This window comes from Asterias amurensis, chromosome 13, assembly GCF_032118995.1.
Source record: "Asterias amurensis chromosome 13, ASM3211899v1".
NCBI classification, from domain to species: Eukaryota; Metazoa; Echinodermata; class Asteroidea; order Forcipulatida; family Asteriidae; genus Asterias; species Asterias amurensis.
The window spans coordinates 2,516,153-2,537,180 of NC_092660.1; the positions used below are offsets into that span (position 1 = coordinate 2,516,153).

The 21,028-nt window shown below is 38.7% G+C and overlaps 1 protein-coding gene across 2 annotated transcripts in view; it reads right to left on the reverse strand.

The window, feature by feature from the left end:
• The window catches only part of LOC139945978 (telomerase protein component 1-like), a 43,796-nt gene that overhangs the window by 10,248 nt on the left and 12,520 nt on the right, over positions 1–21,028 (reverse strand). For both annotated transcript variants that reach the window (XM_071943541.1, XM_071943540.1), the window contains exons 5-20: positions 20,333–20,466; positions 19,354–19,484; positions 16,986–17,081; positions 13,564–13,656; positions 12,254–12,447; positions 11,240–11,351; positions 10,508–10,615; positions 10,041–10,214; positions 8,653–8,840; positions 7,312–7,487; positions 6,421–6,583; positions 5,365–5,464; positions 3,452–3,580; positions 3,065–3,192; positions 1,747–1,879; positions 1,238–1,354 (exon numbers count right to left, since the gene is read on the reverse strand). In XM_071943541.1, coding sequence (XP_071799642.1) covers positions 1,238–1,354; positions 1,747–1,879; positions 3,065–3,192; positions 3,452–3,580; positions 5,365–5,464; positions 6,421–6,583; positions 7,312–7,487; positions 8,653–8,840; positions 10,041–10,214; positions 10,508–10,615; positions 11,240–11,351; positions 12,254–12,447; positions 13,564–13,656; positions 16,986–17,081; positions 19,354–19,484; positions 20,333–20,466 — 2,176 coding nt within the window. The remainder of the gene's footprint in view (positions 1–1,237; positions 1,355–1,746; positions 1,880–3,064; positions 3,193–3,451; positions 3,581–5,364; positions 5,465–6,420; positions 6,584–7,311; positions 7,488–8,652; positions 8,841–10,040; positions 10,215–10,507; positions 10,616–11,239; positions 11,352–12,253; positions 12,448–13,563; positions 13,657–16,985; positions 17,082–19,353; positions 19,485–20,332; positions 20,467–21,028) is intronic.

The following is a 21,028-nucleotide window of genomic DNA, read 5'->3' on the forward strand; positions in this document are numbered from 1 at the left end:
TCACATGTACAATCTTTGAACGACATCCTGCTAAGCCAAAAGTTCTTCAGCAGTATTTACTACAAGGGCCCAATTTCACAGAGCTGCTTAAGCACACAAAGTAGCTAGCTAAGCACAACAAAATAATGCTTAGTAGAATACCATTACAAGCCAAACAAACTACCAAGTCACATGTACAATTTTTGACCGGCATCCTGCCCAGTGTCACGACTGGGATTCAAACCCACACTTCAATGATAATTAACCAGAACTTGCTCTAAACCAATCAAACATGACATCATGTAGTAAACATGTACATGTACATCAACACCATACATTGCTTTCTTTTCATATACATATCAAGCATTAAAACACAAGGGAAACTGTCTGTTCCTGGTTTACTGCAAATCGATTCTGAACCGGATCTGTGACCTGGTAGATAATGGGCTACGTGAGGAAGTGGCAGGTTTCAGACCAAAACGCTCCTGTGCAGAACAGATCTTTACTCTCCGTCACACCGTTAGGAAGAGCCAGGAGTTTCAGGTGCCTCTTGCAGCCAGTTTCATTGACTTCAGTAAGGCTTTTGACAATATTCACAGGCCTTCCTTATGGGGAATGCTCCTTTCATATGGCATTCCGGAAAGGATAGTCAGAGCAATAGAAAACATCTATGACAACTCCCGCTGCTGTGTTCGGACTGAAAACGGTCTCGGCCACAGCCAGGAACACCAGGGCGAACCCTTTTTTGATACGTGCACTGGGTTATTTTACATGCAGTACACAACACACAGGACCAACGGCTTTACGTCCCATCCACAGGACGAGGCAATGGTTAATTTCATGTTTAGTAATGGCACCTGAAGGCTGCAAACATCAACACTGACAACTGGGAGATCCTCGCAAGAGATCGCACCGAATGGCGGCATGCAGTGACCAAGGACACAAAGACTGCAGAGAAGACGCGCCGTGATGTTGCAGATGCTGCTCGTGAATGCTGACATGGACGACGTGCCGTCGCTAACACCACTACAGAGCCACAGACAATCTCATGTCATTACTGTGGAGGACTAGTCACTGCCAGAATCGGTCTCATCTCCCATGAGCTAGCCTGTGCCAGAACTCACTCTGTTTGAGGAGCAATCTACCTATTTTGATCCACCAAGTTGAGCCTGCATCGTGTTTATCTTGTTTGCTCTTCATAGTTATCGCTTAGCGATAGACAGCCTATATATATATAGTAATGACAGACACTCCTTACCTTGTGCACTTCTCCTTCCAACGTTTCTCGGATTGCGATGGATTTAAGGGCAAAGTCGATAGTGGGTCGCAGGTCTGTGAGCTGGGACGGGTCTACATACTCGTAAAGCTTCAATTTCTGAGAGGGAGAGAGAGAACAAAATATGAATAAAAATATTTAAAAAAAAATAAAATAATCAAATGGATAAACTTAAATTGGCACAGGGGCTACAATGTTGAAATATTTCTCGCCGACTTGTAAGAAGTGAATTTATTTCCGTTTTTTATGTAATTATTACAAATCCAACAGGTAGCACAGAGCTGAATTATGTGGAATTAACAATGGTAAGAATAAACATCTTAAAAATGTGTTGAAAGTTTAAAAATAACCAAGAGAACCTCTAACTAGACTTGGTTAAGGATATATAAGAGATACTCAAAATCAAACATCTTAAAAGCCATCCAATCATTAGTGTAAGTCTTCAGTCATGCTAATTAAAGAGAGAAAAAAAGGAGAAGAAGTAAACTCACATCATCGTAAATTGTGCAAGCAAGTGCAAACAGCTCAACCATCCGCTCAGGTCTAGCTCCCAGTTCATCCTGTTCAATAGACATAGACTTCTCCAGCAGTTTTAACGGGGTTGAATGCTCACCAGACTGATTTCTATAATTTCGACACCAAATGTATTATTATTTGCCGTGTTTTTTTATGTACTTGAATTTGTTGAGGTCAAATAAATAATAATAATAATAATATTTATAGATTTGCTCTAAGACTGTTGTGTAGCACTGTATCCCAAGTACTAGGCTACAGATGTCTTTAGAATCTGCCATTAATGATCTAGTTTGGTTTTCGTTTTGTAAATATTGCCGATGTAAATAGCCGCGCAGGCTCGGCCCAGAAAAACGTGGCGGGAACCGCCAACGTATTTAAGTTGTTTTCTTTTAGGAAATGGTTTTGATTATTCATTTGCTCTGGTCCAGTCCTTTGTTTTAAGTAACTTTGATATGATTTATTATTAAGTGTTTAAGTAATCCCATAACTCCAATGAAGACAGACAGTTTTACCGTACTTTAATTGTCTTCATTATTTCAGACTCGAAATTGCATGGTTTTCCTTTTACTGTGCGAACTAACACGTTCGGCCATTTATGGGAGTCAAAAATTTGACCCCCATAAATGGCCGACCGTGTTAGTTGACGAGGTTAAAGGAAAATCGTGCAATTCAGAGGCATGTTTGTGTGGATCATTGTATTCTACTTTATAACATCTTTCTACCCATATGCATTTTATAAAAACGGTTACAAACGCTTTTCAAAGACCAACTCGTCCGATCCAAGGCATCGTGTTCCTTTAAAACAACAGCCGAATCATCAGAAGTTTATTACACGACCCATTATTTAAATGAGTGTCACAAATGGGTGTCAGATCTAACCTGAACATCTGACGTCACACTTCGAGGCTCGTGAATAATGCCACAAACCGACCTCCAAAACCGGCGTGTAGATTCACCTTTGACCTACATTCATTTCACTTAGAGATACCCGGTCAAATTCTACACCAACATTACATGCAAATGCAAGTACATCCACATGCGTTACCGTATTCATCAGTTCATACTACCACACACACTGACACACCATATCTGCGTTTTGATTGGTCATCCGAGGTGACCTCACACCTATCAAAACAAACCCAGGTACGGTAGCTTTTAGTCACTGCATTTATCCAATGATATCATTGTATCCAATGGAATCACTGGATCTGAGGAGCAGGGACCTGTCTTTATCCTTGCCAGTAAAGACAGGGGTCCAGTGTAGAAAAGATTTTGCGTCTTTTGTTGACTTACATGACTCTAGCGATCTGCTCGTAACGCAGAGCCATCTTGTCCCTTGATGTATCATCAGCAACTGCCAGTTTTTCCAGGCTTTCTTTGTAGTTGTTGGCCATCATGGTCTGCCAGCCTTCACCGTAACCCTAGCGCAAAAATAAAATGTAATCTTTGCATGATTAAGAAACAACAGGGCCCAATTTCATAGAGCTGCTAAACACAAAAATTTGCTTAACAATTTATGAACAAAAAGAAAGGAAAGTTAACTATAAATAAAACATGTCTATGTACATCAAAAGTTGGCAACTAAAACAAATAATATAATAATATAAAGCATGGACTATGTGAGAGTAAAACCAGTTTTCAGAGTGTAAAAATTGAGAAAGTTTGTCATATATAACGTACCTCTCTCCAGTACTTGAGCAACAGGGTGCTGTATTCTTCATTGTAAAGTCTGTCAAAGACATTCCAGTCCATCAAGAAGTTTGTAAGGCGTACAGTGTCTTCAAGTTTCAGAAGATGAATGGGCAGCTCCTGTCACGATGACAAAATATTACAACATTGATTATTTTTTGTTTTTTTTTCCTTACACTGATGTGTGTAAGCACTGTAAAGACCTTTATCATGCTGTCACCATCTTGGTCGCGTTCCCTGTTTCCAATAACAGTAATGAATGCTAACATTCATTGTGCATGGCACCAGACTATTGTTTGGTTACAATGAGTTGGAATGGAGTAAGATCAAGATGACCACACCATGATAAAGGTCTATACTCAGTAGTTTCCCGAGTCGCGTAAAAAATATCACAGGCATATTACTCAGGGGTGGATTCAAACCCACATCCTTTGCAATTCTACAGCAGTATCTTACCACCCGGACCACCAAGATTGCCCGGTAGCTAGACACAGTTTGAATTCTATATTTTAGCAGTGGACGTACCACAGCGATTTAATAGATGATTAACTTGCATCGGGTATAAAGAATACTATTACTCTTCTGTTTTTTTACCCTTACACCCATGTGTGTTAGCACTGTATACTTAACACTCTCCTGAGTTATGTGAACCAATTCACAGGCACATTACAACACTTATAGCATGTATAGAAACAAAAGTATTACAATTCACTTGGATTATCAAAGTTTACCAGTTTACAGGGGAAGTAATTAAAAGCACAAATTTAACATCTTTTATATCATTGCGACCCACTGCCAAAACAGAGGATTCGAACTGCCTCCAGCTACCGGGCAACCTCGGTAGTCTAGTTGGTAAGACACTGCTCTAGAATTGCAAGGATCGTGGGTTCGAATCCCACCCAAGTAACATGCCTGTGATAATTTCTCACAGGACTCTGGAAAGTACTGATAAGTATACAGTGCTAACACACATCGGTGTATGGGTAAAAACTAAAATTAATATTAAAAGCACATAGGGGAGATATTCTGCAAAAATGGCCTTTATGTCACACAAAATCTATTGGGAGCTAGATACATGGATCGAAAGGTCTTTCTTTCAGCTTTAATTTGGTGCAATAGACCAATCCAGTAGGCTCCGACCACAACGTACGTGTGAGCAAGTGGGGCTCTCCAATGCCTTTCTATACAATTGCACTGCGCGCGCCAAGATACGCGCACACATGTCGGACCTTATTTGGCGGACCTTCGTTGCGTTGTGATTGGTCAATACGCAATGGAGCTGAGCTTAGTGGATCGGTCTATTATTAAAGTCTGTAGCATTTTGCAATCAAGAGTTATACCATATTGATTGCCAAAAAATATGCTATTTTGGTCAAAGTAGGTTATGAGGAAACAGCCTTGTAAACTTTACATTGTCATACAGACCACAAACAAATTGTGCACACAATTTGCAGAATTACTTTTATAGAATGTTTGTTCTTAGTGGCCATTTAACGATCTGAATCATAAAGGCAGTGGACACTATTGGTAATTACTCAAATAATCATTAGCATAAAACCTTACTTGGTAACGAGTAATGGGGAGAGGTTGATGGTCTAAAACATTGTGAGAAACAGCTCCCTCTGAATTAATGTAGTTTTCAAGAAAGAAGTAATTTTCCACGAATTTAATTTTGAGACCTCAAGTTTAGAATTTGAGGTCTCGAAATCAAGCATCTGAAAGCACACAACTTCGTGTGACAAGGGTGATTTTTTCTTTCACTGTTATATCGCAACTCCAACGACCAATCGAGCTCAACTTTTCACAGGTTTGTTATTTTATGAATATGTTAAGATACACCAAGTGAGAAGACTGCTTTAACAAGTACCAATAGTGTCCAGTGTCTTTAAGAATGCTTCATTTACCTCAACTTTGCGATCAACATGCTCAGATTGATTGAAGTAAACGGCCAGCTTGTTGTGCCACCACATCTGGTCAGACAAAAGATTGGCGCTCTCAAAATATCTACAGACAATACGGGATAATCAGTTTTAATAAAATACTAGTTTTTACATTGCAAATCTGCTTGCACCTTACGCCTTGGAACACTTTACCTAATAACATCAGATGCTGTAGTTCTCTTCCATTGTTTAACTTGCTGAAAACTCATTTATTTAAATCCTCATACACTTAGCTTGTTACATACTCTTGATTTAGATTATTCATTGTATAGTTTTCATTGTAATCTATATACTTTTTAAAATATTTTTATATGTTTGTTTTTTGTTCTGCGCCTAGGAATAGGGTCTTGTACACTAGAAAGATGGCGCATTATAAATGCATTATTATTATTATTATTATAATTATTATTATTATTATTACTATTAATAAATGTTTTCAATACAGAGTAGCCCCATCTGTTTTCCCTGAGGGGCCCCTTGAAAGCAACACAACAGAGCAAATGTCATGGGCTAGATGAGAGATCTTTAGGCTGATAAGCTTGCGTGTTCATGAATGTTTTAAAAGAAAGCTTCAAGATAATATTGGCTTCTTATATCGTGCTCAGGTCAGTCACGCAATGACGCTCATGGCGCTCCAACATTATTACCCCTGGTCACTGGGCCTTAAATCGTTCCTTATACCATCTCAGCTCCCTGGGGAGTATACATCCTGTGCTACAAATGCGCTACTCGGCTAAATCAATCACAAGAACCATCTCTGCCCTCACAGGTACCCATTTACCCCTGAGTGGAGAGAACAATTATAGTGAAGTGTCTTGCTCAGTGACACAAGTGTCACGACCGGGATTCGACCCCACACTCTGCTGAACAAAATCACCAGAGCTTGAATTTGGTGCTCTTATCCACTCGGCCACGACACGCCAACCCCAGATACATGTATGTTGCAAAGGATGTCTATTCTTACGATGAAGGAACTGCATGTTTCACAGGTAAAAACAATAACTGTGAAGAAAGACTTACTTTCTGCGGACAGCTTTGCTCAGCGCTCGATGATAGAAGTCCAGCCTGCCCTCACCGCTTTCTCCAAAGGGTCTTAGGAACGGCTTGAGGGCACGGTAGACGACCGCCCACTTAGCAGCTGGAAGAGGACCAAGATCCTTGGAACTTTTTTCTCCTCCTTTGTCTGTGGAGATAAATCAACCACAGTGATTACAATTAGTGTCTAGGACTATGGTGGCAATCAATAATAATATTAATAATGAAAACTTATAAAGCGCACAAATCCAACAAAGTGGTCATGGCACTACATACACACAAAAAATAGTAAAAAAACTGATTGAATAGAGAGGTTAAGAGTACCGAATTCAAACTCTGATGTTTCTGATCAGCAGAGTGTGGGTTCGAATCCCCAGCCATTGCTTCGTCCTTCGGATGGGACGTACAGCCATTGGTCCCAAATGTTGTTTAACGCATGTAAAAGAACCCAGTGCACTTATCGAAAAGAGAAGGGGTTCGCCCCGGTGTTCCTGGCTGTGGCTGCTGTATGCGCGGTAGCACCTTGTAAACCCTAATCAGGTGCTACATAATTGGGTCTCAGAATTCATCTCTTCAAATCTTTCTGAAAGTTTGTATCTACTCAGCGCCTTGAGTACCTTGTTTGGTATATCGTGCGCTATATACGACTTCAATCTTAATATTATTATTACAGTTTGTTGTTGTAAGCCCAAGTGTATATCTACTTTTCTGTAAAGTTTCTTGGGAACTAGGTCTTACTTCATATTCTATCTGCAGCAGAGTTGATTTATATTCGACTTTTAAAACATCTTTCCGACCAAATAAATTTCATGATAAACACTTTTGTAGCCCAAAAATGCACATTTCGAAGGCAATAAAGTTGAGAAAATGTCGCACCTTTTTCCAGTTCAGAGTCCTTTTCTTGAGGAATCAAATTGTCTTCATCCCCGAGAATCTTCAGGAGTTCGATCTCCAGCAATCCCGTGGCAGACGTCTCAAGAAGACAGAGAGTTGCCGATAGCAACATTCCACCGTTCTCCTCCTCAAAACGGGTGAAAACCTGGTCAAGCAACCTGAAACGTACCAACAATAAAAAGTGTGTTTGTTCCCTTACCAAACTTGACTGCTATATAATATCACGTGCACAGCATGCACATACATTGTAGCATGCGAGGTAATCATAGCAAGCCAATAGCATTCACTACTAATTTTTTACCTTTGTACTACTATCTCTCTGTTCTTAACAGCATTCCTGTGTCCCAATTTCATAGAGCTGCTTGGCGGCGGATTTTGTGCTTACTGTGCAATTTCTATTTCATAGCGCTGCTAACCGTAAGCACATGCAAAGGCATGCTAACCTTCGGGTGCTTACCATCTTACCGCACGAAAATAAATGATGTCACAATGCAAATCCATGATAAACACGCAATATGGCCGCCCAATTTTTTCTGCTAACCTGTAAAATTTGATACAGCTTAAGCAAATTTTTCTGCTACAGTAAGCACGCAAATTTGCTTACCGTTAAGCAGCGATATGATATTGGGCCCTGATAGCATGCGAGCAAGGTAATAGTAGTTCTTGTAGCATGCAGGGAAGGATAGCATTCCTGCAGGATCTTGAAAGCATTTGTAACGATAGCATGCAAGGGAGACAGCATGCAAAGGCTGTGAGTGCTTTTCCAGATGAAGGGAATTGCTGGTATTTTATATGTTCAAGCCCACAATGTTAGAGTATAGCATTCCACATCGGAGGAGTTGAATGCTATGATGAATGCTAAACTTAAAGACACTGGACACTATTGGTAATTATCAAAGACCAGTCTTATCACTTGGTGTATCTTAACATATACAAAAAATAACAAACCTGTGAAAATTTGGGCTCAATTGGTCGTCGAAGTTGCGAGATAACTATGAAAGAAAAAATGCCCACGTCACACGAAGCTGTGTGCTTCCAGATGCTTGATTTTGTGAGCTCAAAACTTAATTCAGAGGTCTTCAAATCAAATTTGTGGAAAATTACTTCTTTCTCGAAATCTACGTTACTTTCAGAGAGAGCCGTTACTCACAATGTTTTATACTATCAACCTCTCCCCATTACTTGTTACCAAGTAAGATTTTATGCTATTTTACCAATAGTGTACACTGTGAAAACATTGCATTTATGCATTAAAACAACTGGATCCTACCACTTCAAAAACTTCACGCGAAAATGAAATTTGATGAAACACAGTGTACTTACTCTAGAAGACCATCTGCCATACTGTTGATCTTGTTTGTCACTCGATCAAACAAACCAAAGACGCGTAGTTCTTCACATGCCACAGCTAACCATAGAGGATTCTGAGACGATTCCTTGGCGAGTAAGCTCTTCATCTGAGTCGCATCCAATCGCTTATTGTACGTACCCAACAGCTCCGTCACTATTTCCTGCATAGAGGAGATAATAATAATGATACTAATGGCTTCTTTTATAGTGCTAAGATCCGTTACGCAGTGACACTCATGGCGCTTCAACATTATTACCCCTGGTTACTGGGCCTTAAATCATTCCTTAACCCATCTCAGCTCCCTGGGAGTATACAGCCCTGTGCAACAAATGTGCTACTTGGCCATAAATCAATCACAAGAACCATCTCTGGGTGCTCTTATCCGCTCAGCCACGACACCCCTAATAAGGTTGAATGTGATGATGCTGACCTGCAATTTAAACTTTCAGAGGGAAAGCAGTTTTTATTTTACTCTCCATTTGTTTTCCGTTTATGGAAGTTGCGTCACAAGGCACAAAAAGGCCACTGCTCGTGTAGACACAATCCCTGCCTCCAACCCCCAGCTACGACCAGGGAGGGGTAAGAGTCAAAAGCAGTCTCTAAGACAAAAAAACGTCTGAAACTGGGATCCAGATCTTAGACGGTACATTGAAATGACGACATTTCCTGATTTGAAATTAAAGATGCCAAGGAGCTTTAGGAAAAGTGTCCTTAGTGCTAGAGAAGTAGATCAAGGAGCAGGAATTTTTTTAATTTTGTGTTTACCAGGCTGACTTTAAAGGCACTGGACACTATTGATAATTACTCAAAACAAGGATGAGCTGTTGATAGTACAAAACATTGTGAGAAACGGCCCTCTGAAGTAAAGAGTTGTTTTGAGTTTTTTTCTCTTTTCTTTTTTCACTCAAATAATATAAGGGCTCCAGCTAAAGCCTTTTATTATGCATCTGAAAGCACACAAAGTTGTGCAACAGGAGGTGTTTTCTTTCATTATTTTCTAGCAACTTCCACGACCAATTGAGACAAAAATTTTACAGGTTTGTTATTGTATGCATATGTTGGGATACACCAAGTGAGATACAGCCCTCGATTTCACAAAACTCTTCCTAAATAAACTTAGGATTAATGTTAGGACTTTAGGACGAGTTCAGTTCCGTATCAGAAGACGTTGGGACGCATTGAACCAATCCTAAGTTACATGTAGGACGGGTAACTCGTCCTAAGACAAGACGAGTCCTAAGTCTTTGTGAAATCAACGGCTGGTCTTTTACTGGACAATTACAAAACGTGTCCAGTGCCTTTACAAAAGTCTGAATGCAGACAAAAGTCTAAAATTACTGTACCACTGAATCCTTCATACCTGGCGTGCAGTCATATCCAACGGTGTGACCACAACCTCCAGCGGTTTACTGGCACGCTCACAGAGGAACTTGTGAGGAGGAGTGTCATTAATCATGGCCATGATGACTCGGATCTGGGGAGCTAGTTTCCTTGGCAACCAGCTCAGCAAAGTGGAGGATTTGTCGTCGTCAAACTAAGAATCGAATACAAAAAATGAAAAATAAGATAAATGTGATCAAATGCCCGGAGAGAGCTGTTCTGCCCCACGTAGCCTGTATCATTTATACAGGGAGGAAAACGCCCAAAGGAGGGAGTGGCGATTGAGAAGGCGCGTTTTCCATAGCGAATGCGGGGGATAGAACCAAAGCTGAATTCCAGGTGGGCGGTAGATGCTGATCGGAGAACACAAAACATAGGTGTCAAGACGTAGGGATTCGAACAGGGGTCCATGGAGTTGACAAGCAAGGAGAGAGAGAACTGACTTACCTGATTGAGTGCATCGATGCAGACAATGATTGGAGCAGTCTTGGGATTACTTAAGACGCTGCATACCAACTGGCATGTCATCTCAAGATTCTTGGGCATTGTTGCTTCCTAGAAAATGAAAAAAAAAAAAAAAAGTGCGTAAAAAGAGTGTACTACATAAAGCCTGAAAAGCAAAAAAATGTGCTAAGCCGAGAAAAGTAATGCTTAACAGAAATTAGTTACTAGCCTAACGAAATAAGTTCACCTTTCAGTGACTGGTGCCCCACTAATTTGTTATGCTTTAGGAACAAAACAATTTCAAGCATTTTTGCTAGCAAAGTAACACTTTCAACTCGTAATCACAGATTGCTGGGCCAAAATTCAGAGCCGAATAACGTTACCAGCCAAAAAACCATGTTACATGTACAATTTGTGACTGGTTTCCTGTTCATCTTCTTCTATATCAGTACCAACTCAATTCACGAGTTCTTCACAGGTTACCGAAAAAATAGGCGGTATTTGCTTTGTTACTTCTTTCATGTTCAGACAGCAAGCACCAGAAGGCTAGCATACCTTTTGTTGTGTTTACGGTTAGCCGCGTTATGGAAAGGAACCTCTTACAGTTGGCAAAAAGTCGGCCATTAAGCAGCTCTTTGAAATAAGGCCAAAGGCTGCAAGGGCTAGCGGATAACAGTGCTATGCAGGCGTCCTTCAATGTTAGTATATTTTATATTTATCATGGTAATGACTCACATTGACTTGGTTTAGTTCTTTGAGTAACCGTTTCAAGCATTTCTCCATATCGGTGGACCCCGGAACAGCTCCGACAAAATGATAGAAGACATGCCAGCCTGTAGATCCACCACTACCAGAAACCAGATGAAAATATCAACCAATAGTCAAATTTGTGATCGTAATGCCAAGTAAAAAAGAAACATGTTAAGCGTCCCCGCCTGCTTCCTTTTTACAGGCTGCCTCCTTTTTCTTTTTTATTTTAACTTTAATTTTTTTATGCACATTTTTTTTTTTTAATGATTTGTTTTCTTCTTTTTGGAAAAGGGTTATTTTAAACAATCTCAGCTAAAACAATCTCAATGTCTTGTCTGAATGTCTTAACCAAAATGTTTCATTTATGTATTGTGTGTTTCAGCAGTAGAAAAAACAATGGAAATTGACATTTTTAGAATGGCGGCCATCTTGAAATAAAAAATAAAAAATAAAAAGCCCCTTCTCCTTCCTTTTTTTGAGAAACCGGGACGCTAAACATATTTCATTTTTTAATAGGCCTAATTATTAAATGTACATTGTATTACTTTCAATTTGAGGCCCGTTGGACCACAGAACGTAATTCCATGGAGCTATATTTATAGGAAGAAAAAAAAGAAAGAAAAAAAACATTTACAAATGTGGAATCAGTCACAAACAACAAACATGACTGTACACTCCCCAGGAAGCTGAGATGGTTTAAGGAAAGATTTCTGGCCAAGTGACCAGGGGTAATAATGTTGGAAGCGCTTTGAGACACCCTTCGGGTGTGAAAAGCGCTTTTGAAAAACTGGTTATTAATCAAATATTGTAACATAATATTTTTGATGGTTTTCCTTTTGAAAAGAGTAAGAGAAATGTAAAAAGTTTGAAGGATACTACCCTGGAACACTGAGTGATTGACTTTTCCAGGACGAATGTGGGAAAAATACGCCACCCAGATGAGCACACCGGGGTCGACCCAGGGAAGCTAATCGAACGCACCCAAAGAGCTGTACATACCCTGGTATCTGCTTGTTCATGGCCATAGTCTGAGCGACATCAGCTGTCCGAGCCATAATGGAGGACTTGCCGGACCCAGCCCCACCTGTGATGATCAGAGGACAGTCTTGACCAATGTCAACAACGTACTTCTCGATCTTCTCTAAGATTGCGTTACGACCAAGGACTGATGTGCAACGGCTCTTCAGGAAAGACTGAAAAAGAAAAGGAAATCAACATAGTGTCAGTCTTGCATCAGGATCGACAAAATTGAATGTTAGCTCCTCGCCATCAAAGTCCTGCTACAGATCCAAAATATGTTTTATTATTCAGTTTATTACTTGATATTTCAAATAAAAAAGTTAACATCCCCTAAAGGTGATCTCTCTGCTGCCACTTCCCAGGGTGTATCGTAAACTTGGTACATTTATTTGCTATCACGTTATGGACAATTCTCCAATCAAATAGCAAGGATCTGCCTTGATGCAACTCAAAGCCATTGGTCATGGTTGTGTAACACACACAAAGGAACAAAGTGCACTTTTCGAAAAGAGAAGGGGTTCGCCCCGTTATTTCTGGTTTGATTGGCAGCATTTTGTGCAACAGCACCTTGTTAACCATTTACACGGTGCTATGTAAAAGTATAGGTCTCATAGTTCAAACGTAGTCTCACATACCTTGCAGGAATATACTGTATGTTTAAAGCGCCTTGAGAAGCCACTCTTATTGTTATAATTAATATTATTTATACATAAATACTTGGTTTGCGGTAACACCCAGGTAGAGTTTGTTCTTAAAAAACTGTCTTTCTTATTTTATTACCGCGGAGTAGATTGTTCGAGTGTTCGGGAGACTTCTCAGTTCTGAAAATAACTGTCCTGCTTTTTAACTATTACCCTGGCAGATGGTATAGAAAATAGGCTGGGACTACTACTTTAGTTTACATGATCATAGCCTCTCATGCTAACTACCGCGCAACCTCGGTAGTCTAGTTGATAAGACACTGCTCTAGAATTGCAAGGGTCGTGGGTTCGAATCCCACCCGAGTAACATGCCTGTGATATTTTTTCACAGGACTCGGGAAAGTACTGAGTATACAGTGCTAACACACATCGGTGTATGGGTAAAAACCAAAATTAATATGATCGTAATTAACTGTACTACCACGGAGTCAGTTCTTAAATTGGTCTTAATGCTTGGACTAGCTTGCTCTAGTCATCATCATGAGATTATATACATAGTTCTTATGAAACCTGTAATTGGCTGCTTTCCGCTATGGATATGAATAATAGATACAATAAATAAACAACATTATTTCTATACTACTGTACCTCATGTGCCTCTCGAGCTTGCTGATACGGATCCTGACTTTCATCCATTAGAGGATACTGAGCCTCAACTCTCATCTTGAAGAACTCAAACACCTACAGGTTAAAGGAAAAATTGGAACAGGTTAAAGACACTGAACACTATTGGTAATTGTCAAAGACCAGTCTTCTCACTTGCTGTATTTTAACATCTGCACAAAATAACAAACCTGTGAACATTTGAGCTCAGTTGGTCTTAGAAGCTGCAGGTTAGTCACTTTATGCATTTGGTGGATTACATAAAGTGCTTACACTGCTATCAACTGTTTTGTTATTGGCAACAAAACCAAATCAACATGTTCATTATAATATTCCTTAAATAGTAAACATAATACAGAAATTAATGTTAAATTGGTTTGCGGTAACACCATGTGTACATGTATGTACTTGCGGTAACACCATGTGTACATGTATGTACTTGCTAGGTAGATTGCGGTTCTCATTTTTAATGTTGTGCACAGAAGTCTGTTCAATTGTACTCAACGAAACGACATACATACATAATAACAATAATTTATTGGTTTTATATTGCGCTATCTCCAGGACCAGCCTGTTCGAGGGCGCATAACAGTAAAAATTGCAAAAGATTAAGAAAATTACATACATGTATGAATATATACATGTATATATTGTAGTATAGTTTACCTGTAGAAGTTTCAGCTTCATTGGTCAGCAAATATTTAATATTTGAGTAAAAAAAAAGTATAAAAACTCACAGAGCAATGTTTTCAGGAGCAATGTAAATCAATTGTGTATCATATGCTTAAAAAAAATTTTTTTTGTGAAACTGCTAAAATCATTTCACAACAACTACAACACCTCAGCAATCAAATTCAATGTAAATATGAACGTTTGTGTTTTGTGTCGTACAAAAAGTAGCCAAACCCTTTAAATCTTGATGTATTTCCACTTTGCCACTTTGTGTACAGATAGATCATGAACATTCTCAGGTTTTTGCAAGGTTATAGTCACTTCAATCTGCAGCTAACCCATCAATTTCAGGGCAAATCCCTCACACTTGTAGATAAGAGAAGAGTACTTGTTTTCTCACAGGCATTACACAATACGTGGGACAAACAGCTTCACATCCCATCTTTGAAGGATAAAGCATAGTGGTTAAGTGTCTTGCTTTTACTGCAGGCATGATTTTTGGACATGGAAAAAAGTAGGAACATTTTTTCTAGCACAAGGTCTGACCTATGTGGAAGTGTCGTGGCCGAGCGGTTAAGAGCACCAAATTCAAACTCTGGTGTTACTGATCAGCAGAGTGTGGGTTTGAATCCCAAGCCGAGACACCTGTGTCCTTAAGCAAGACACTTAAACCATAGTCCTTCGGATGGGACGTAAAGCCGTTGGTCCCATGTGTTGTGTAACGCATGTAAAAGAACCCAGTGCACTTATCGGAAAGAGAAGGGGTTTGCCCCGGTGTTCTTGGCTGTGTGGCAGCTGTTTGCGCCATAGCACCTTGTAAACCCTTATAAGGCGCTAACTAATTGGGTCCCAAAATTCATCACTGCAATAACATATATTTCTGAAAGAGAGAGTATACATACAAATGTATGCCTGTTTATGTGCTATAACTGGGACCTCAAGCCCTCGGACATGACACTTTCCTACAATGATACTCCTCTACATAGGGGTGTCGTGGCCAAGCGAATAAGAGCACCAAACTCAAGCTCTGGTGTTTCTGTTCAGCAGAGTGTGATTCGAATCCCTGTCGTGATACTCAACACTCATGGGGAGACAGGTCTTTTTCTTCAGCTGCGCCATGCATCTGGAACTCTCTACCACTTGATCTTGTCTTTGTACCACAACATTCAAATCTCTTCTCAAAACTTATCTTATGTCACAGGTTTTCAAAGACTAATTTTGTTGTGTCTGTTTTTTCTTTGTTTTGTTTTGTTTTGTTTTGTTTGTTGTTGGTTTTTACTGCGCCTCGAACACCCAGCAGGGTGGAGACGTGCGCATTACAAGTCTTTTTATTATTATTATTATTATTATTATTATTACTTATCTATAATTGCTTCTCTCCACCCAGGGGTACATGTAAATGGTACCTGTGAGGGCAGAGATGGTGATTGATTAGCTTAGTGCGCTATATATTTGGCGGCACAGGCTGTATACTCCCCCGGGAGCTGAGGGGTAATAATGTTGAAGCGCCATATGCCTCACTGCGTGACGGACCTGAGCGCTACAGTAGGAAACCACTATTATAATTATCTTGGTCAAAAAGGCAGCAATTCCACTTTTTTGTTGTTGCGTAACTTATTTTTTTTAAACAAATAATGTTGACCGTCACAAAGTCGCCAATGATGTTCGAACACCTGTGGTCAATTATTCATCCTTTTTATGAAAGCCTTTACAAGATGACTTTCTCTCTCTTTAAAAAAAGACCCCAATTAATTGACCACAAAGACCTCATCAGCTGGGCTGGCGCAGTCAAGACATCCTTGGAAACATAACATTATAGTGTACCCTTCTGGCAGGATGTCTCTGCAATTAGGGATCGGTAGTAATGAAACCTTGTCAATCCATTGGTAAATGCTCCAAAGATTTACGACCATACACACTTATATAGGATTTAAGGCATTGCTCTTAGAGAACTGTCTTTCTTTGTTCTACTACCGCGGAGGAGATTGTTTGGGTGTTCGGGAGACTTCTCAGTTTTGAAAAGAACTGTCCTGCTTTTTAACTATTACCCGGGCGGATGGTATAGAAATAGGCTGGGACTACTACTTTAGCTTATACATGGTAGGATCCTAATTAACTGTACTACCGTGAGACCAATTTAACATGCTTGATTTCAGGACCTTAAAATCTAATTTAGTGGAAAATTACTTCTTTCTTGAAAACTACGCCACTTCAGAGGGAGCCGTTTCTCACAATGTTTTATGCTCTCAACAGCTCCCCACTACCTGCACAAAGTAAGGGTTTATGCTAATAATTATTTTGAGTACTGTAATTACCAATAATGTCCACTGCCTTTAAGCTGAAACTTTCACATTTGATTTTTGATTGTATGTTTCTTGATAATGTTGGCTGTCAATCAGCATAACGTTGACAAAAAACAAGCTACAACCCTTCTTTAATGGTTTAAGAGGAGAGTACTATAGATTTGACATCTATGCAGTTTTATGCTAAAACATGAGATTCAAAATACTTGATGGTCTAGTTGGTAAGACACTGCTTTAGAATAGCAAAGATCGTGGGTTTGAACCCCATCTATAGAATATGCCTGTGATTTGTTTTAAGAGAACTCGTGAAAGTACTGAGTATACAGTGCTCACACACAGCGGTTTGTATGGTAAAACCAAAATGAATGTTCTTTATCCCGGTGCATTAGCAATAAAGAAAGAAAAAATTTATTGAATAAAAAAATGGGCTACCTCTTTGGAAAAAGTTCCCTGAAGACCATGGAATTCCACTTTTCCATCTGAATCTATTCCGGCAAATTCACAGTCGTACCATTTCACCCGGTCACCCTGAAATTAACACAAAGTAAAACAAAGTGAAAAAACAACCAGCATTATACAAATTGAATGCTGAACTAAACTTTAAAGGTGGGGTACATTTTTGGTATACATGTAGACCAAATTGAATGACCCCTTTTTTGCTATAAAAGTCGCCATCTTGTAGGTCAAACCGTATGCGCGTCCATCAAAAAAGCACGCAGCATTCCCGGTTAGATTTCTACGGCACATGCACGCACACCTCCACACACACGTGCACAGACACCATCTTGTAGGGCAGATATTTGAACGGAGACATCATACTCAATACGGTCTTTTGTCAAAGACCAATATCCTCACTTGGTGTAGCCAAATATGCATTCAATCACAAACGTGTGAAAATTTGGGTTCAATTGGTCATCAAAGTGGCAAGAAAATAATGAAAGAAGAAGAAAAACCTTCTTGCATAGAAATGTGTGCTTTGAGATGCCTGAGAACATGAAGCTTTTACAAACTTTGCGATGGAAAACTACTTGCTTAAAGGAACATTACAGAATTGGTTTTGCTAGCAAACAAGTGGCTGGCAGTGTAAAGCACTTTATTCAATCCATCATATACATAAAATTACAAACCGGTAGAAGTTTGAGATTCGATCGACCCTCTGGGTCACGAGAGAATAGTGAAAAACCGATTACAAATTTTGCATTGCATCGATGCCAAAACAAAAATGAATGAAACACTCACTGAGCGGTAAACTCCAAACGCGAAATTAGATTATTTATTTCTCATCAAATATGACATTTCAGACAGAAATAATTATTTCAAGGGACGTTTTCTACCATCATCATCATTAGACCGTGTAAGTTTTATGTAAATCTGTGATCTTCACGATTTTTGTTTCTTACCAATTCTATAACGTTCCTTTAACTCTATTAACGCCATTAACTTAAAGGGGGTCACTTCAAACAATGTTTTATAATATAAACAGCTCCCAAGTGCTCTCTACCAAGCAAGTTTTTCTGGGCATTAAGTTTTGGCATGATTAAAGGTGTAACCTTCCTTTAAAAACCCAAATCAACAAAAAGTGGGTTACGAAACAGTCTCTGATTGCATTGAACAATATTACTTTCTGTGCCCATATGAGGCAGGCTTTGTATTCTACAAGGTTGCAAAACATCCAGGAACTTCCCAAATGATGTATAAATCCTTAATATTAGACGCAAGGTCAGACTATTCTTACATTCAATTGATTTCTAAATTTCTAATAATATAGAAACTCTATATGCTGATAAACTTGATGTTCTCTGAAAGACTCTGGACACCTTTGGTAATTGTCAAAAGACTATTCTTCTCCCTTGGTGTATCTCAACATATGCATTAAATTTGAAAATTTGAGCTCAATTGGTCGTTGCGAGATAACAATGGAAGAAAAAAACGAAGTTGTGTGCTACGGCGCATTTAGCAGCCACAGCCAGGAACACCGGGGCGAACCCCTTCTCATTTCGATAAGTGCACTGGGTTCTTTTATATGCGTTACACAACACATGGGACCAATTCGGCTTTCATTCCGCCGATGATCTGTTTAAATGAACAGGCACTAGAGAAGGTTATTCTCAAATGGTGTTTGAAGCTTTGCGTGGTGTGAAGAATAAGAAGTAAGTAACTATAAATACTTGTTAGTAAACTTACGGGTATACCCATGTATAATAGAGAGGTTTCGCAAGCGTGTGGATACAGATACAGATAAGGATACAATAGCCATATCTGTTCACATCAGCCTCGTGTTGGATTTTGTTTCACAAAATATAGGTATGTTTCACTTGAGGGAGCTCGCATTCATCACAAGTGTTTTTCCCGACAAGCATGACCGATACATGAGTTTTCTCAAAGAAACAAAGAAACAAACAAAGAAACAGACAGAAAAAACAAACAAAAACAAACAAACAAACAAACAAACAAACAAACAAAAACAAACAAACAAACAAACAAACAAACAAACAAACAAACAAACAAACAAACAAACACACAAACAAACAAACAAACAAACAAACAAACAAACAAACAAACAAACAAACAAACAAACAAACAAACAAACAAACAAACAAACAAACAAACAAACAAACAAACAAACAAACAAACAAACAAACAAACAAACAAACAAACAAACAAAACAAACAAAGAAACAAACAAAGAAACAAACAAGGAAAGAAACAAAGAAACAAAGAAACAAAGAAACAAAGAAACAAATAAACTAACTAACAAACAAACATCTATCAGAATAAAATCAAGCAATCAGCCAACTTACCAGTTTGTTTTTCAGCATCTGTTTGAGCATGCCCAGTTTGTGTGGAGCGATGGGATTGGGGTCAATAAAATCTTTCTCAAATTCCTCGGGGAGGTTCTTCAAGAAGGCAGAGTTTCTTATCAAAAACACAGCTGTGGGGTAAAAAGGAAGATCTTTATCATTGTTTCCTTTGTAGCATAAATAAAACCAGGCAATGAACCATGAGGGAATTTTCATGAGGAATTTTTAACAAAGTAAAACTACAATTACACCCAAATGCTTTAAAGACACTGCACACTAATTGGTAATCGTCAAAGACCAGTCTTCTCACTTGCTATATCTCAACATATGCATAAAATTTGAGCTCAATTGGTCCTTGAAGTTGCGAGATAATAATGAAAGAAAAAACACCATTGTCACACGAAGTTGTGTGCTTTCAGATGCTTGATTTCGAGACCTCAAGTTCTAAATCTGAGGTCTCGAAATTAGCAAAAGTGTCCACTGCCTTTAAAACTGAATATTTCAATGACTAGAACTATACATAAAGAAACGAAAACAAGAATTTATATATAAAACAAAAACAAAGAATGGTGCTCCAGAACTCACAATAATTATGAATTCCATTACAAGCAAAGACAAATAATGTCTTCTTTTATTTTATATGTACATGTATGTGAGTGCTACAAAGTACATTAGTAAACCACAAGGTAATTTAAATAAAATGTACATGTAAGTAACTTTTTTCAATAATTTTGGTTGAACAAAATGAAAAAAAAAAAATGTGAATAAAATTTCAACGACAAGAAGCCATGTTGAACAATCAAAACAACATTTATAAAAATAAAAATAAAAAAAAGAATTTGCTATTTTAACTTTTCTGTAATGGTGCTTTAGAACCGCCAACCATTATTGATTTCATTAACACAAACAAAAAAATTCATCTTTGATTTATGTGAGTGTTTTTTCAATGGTCCTTGAACACTGCTGTGTAAGCACTTACAGTTTGGGTTGTCTGTACGATAAGCTCCGTGCAGTATTTCCATCTCTGTGACAGACAGTCCCGGGATCCAGCGATATTCTCTCGCCAACGATTCAGGGACATCATGGTGAGTGGGGATCCAACCACACCTCTCACTGACCGAAAAAAAGAAGATTTCTTTTTATCAAAACATACCTTTAAAGCCATTGGACACTTTCTGAACAGAACAAAAATTAAAAGTTCACAGATATACATGTACAAATAACTTACTGGGTTTACAGAAGGTAATGGTGAAAGACTTCCCTTGAAATATTATTCCATGAAATGCTTTACTTTTTGAGAAAACATTAAAACAATTATCAATTCTCGATATCGAGAATTTATTAACAGATTTATTTTAAACACATGTCATAACACAGTGAAACGTGCAGAAACAAGGGTGGGTAATCCCATTATTTTCTCCCAACTCCGATGACCGATTCAGCCTAAATTTTCACAGGTTTGTTTGTTATATTGTTGTGATACACAAAGTGTGGGCTTTTGGAGGATACCGTTTACCGATGTTGTGCGATTGCTTTATAAAGGCAGTGGACACTATTGGTAATTACTCAAAATAATTTTTCACATAAAAACTTACTTGGTAAAAACAAGCACTGGAGAGGTTGATAGTATAAAACATTGTGAGAAACAGCTCCCTCTGAAGTAACGTAGTTTTCG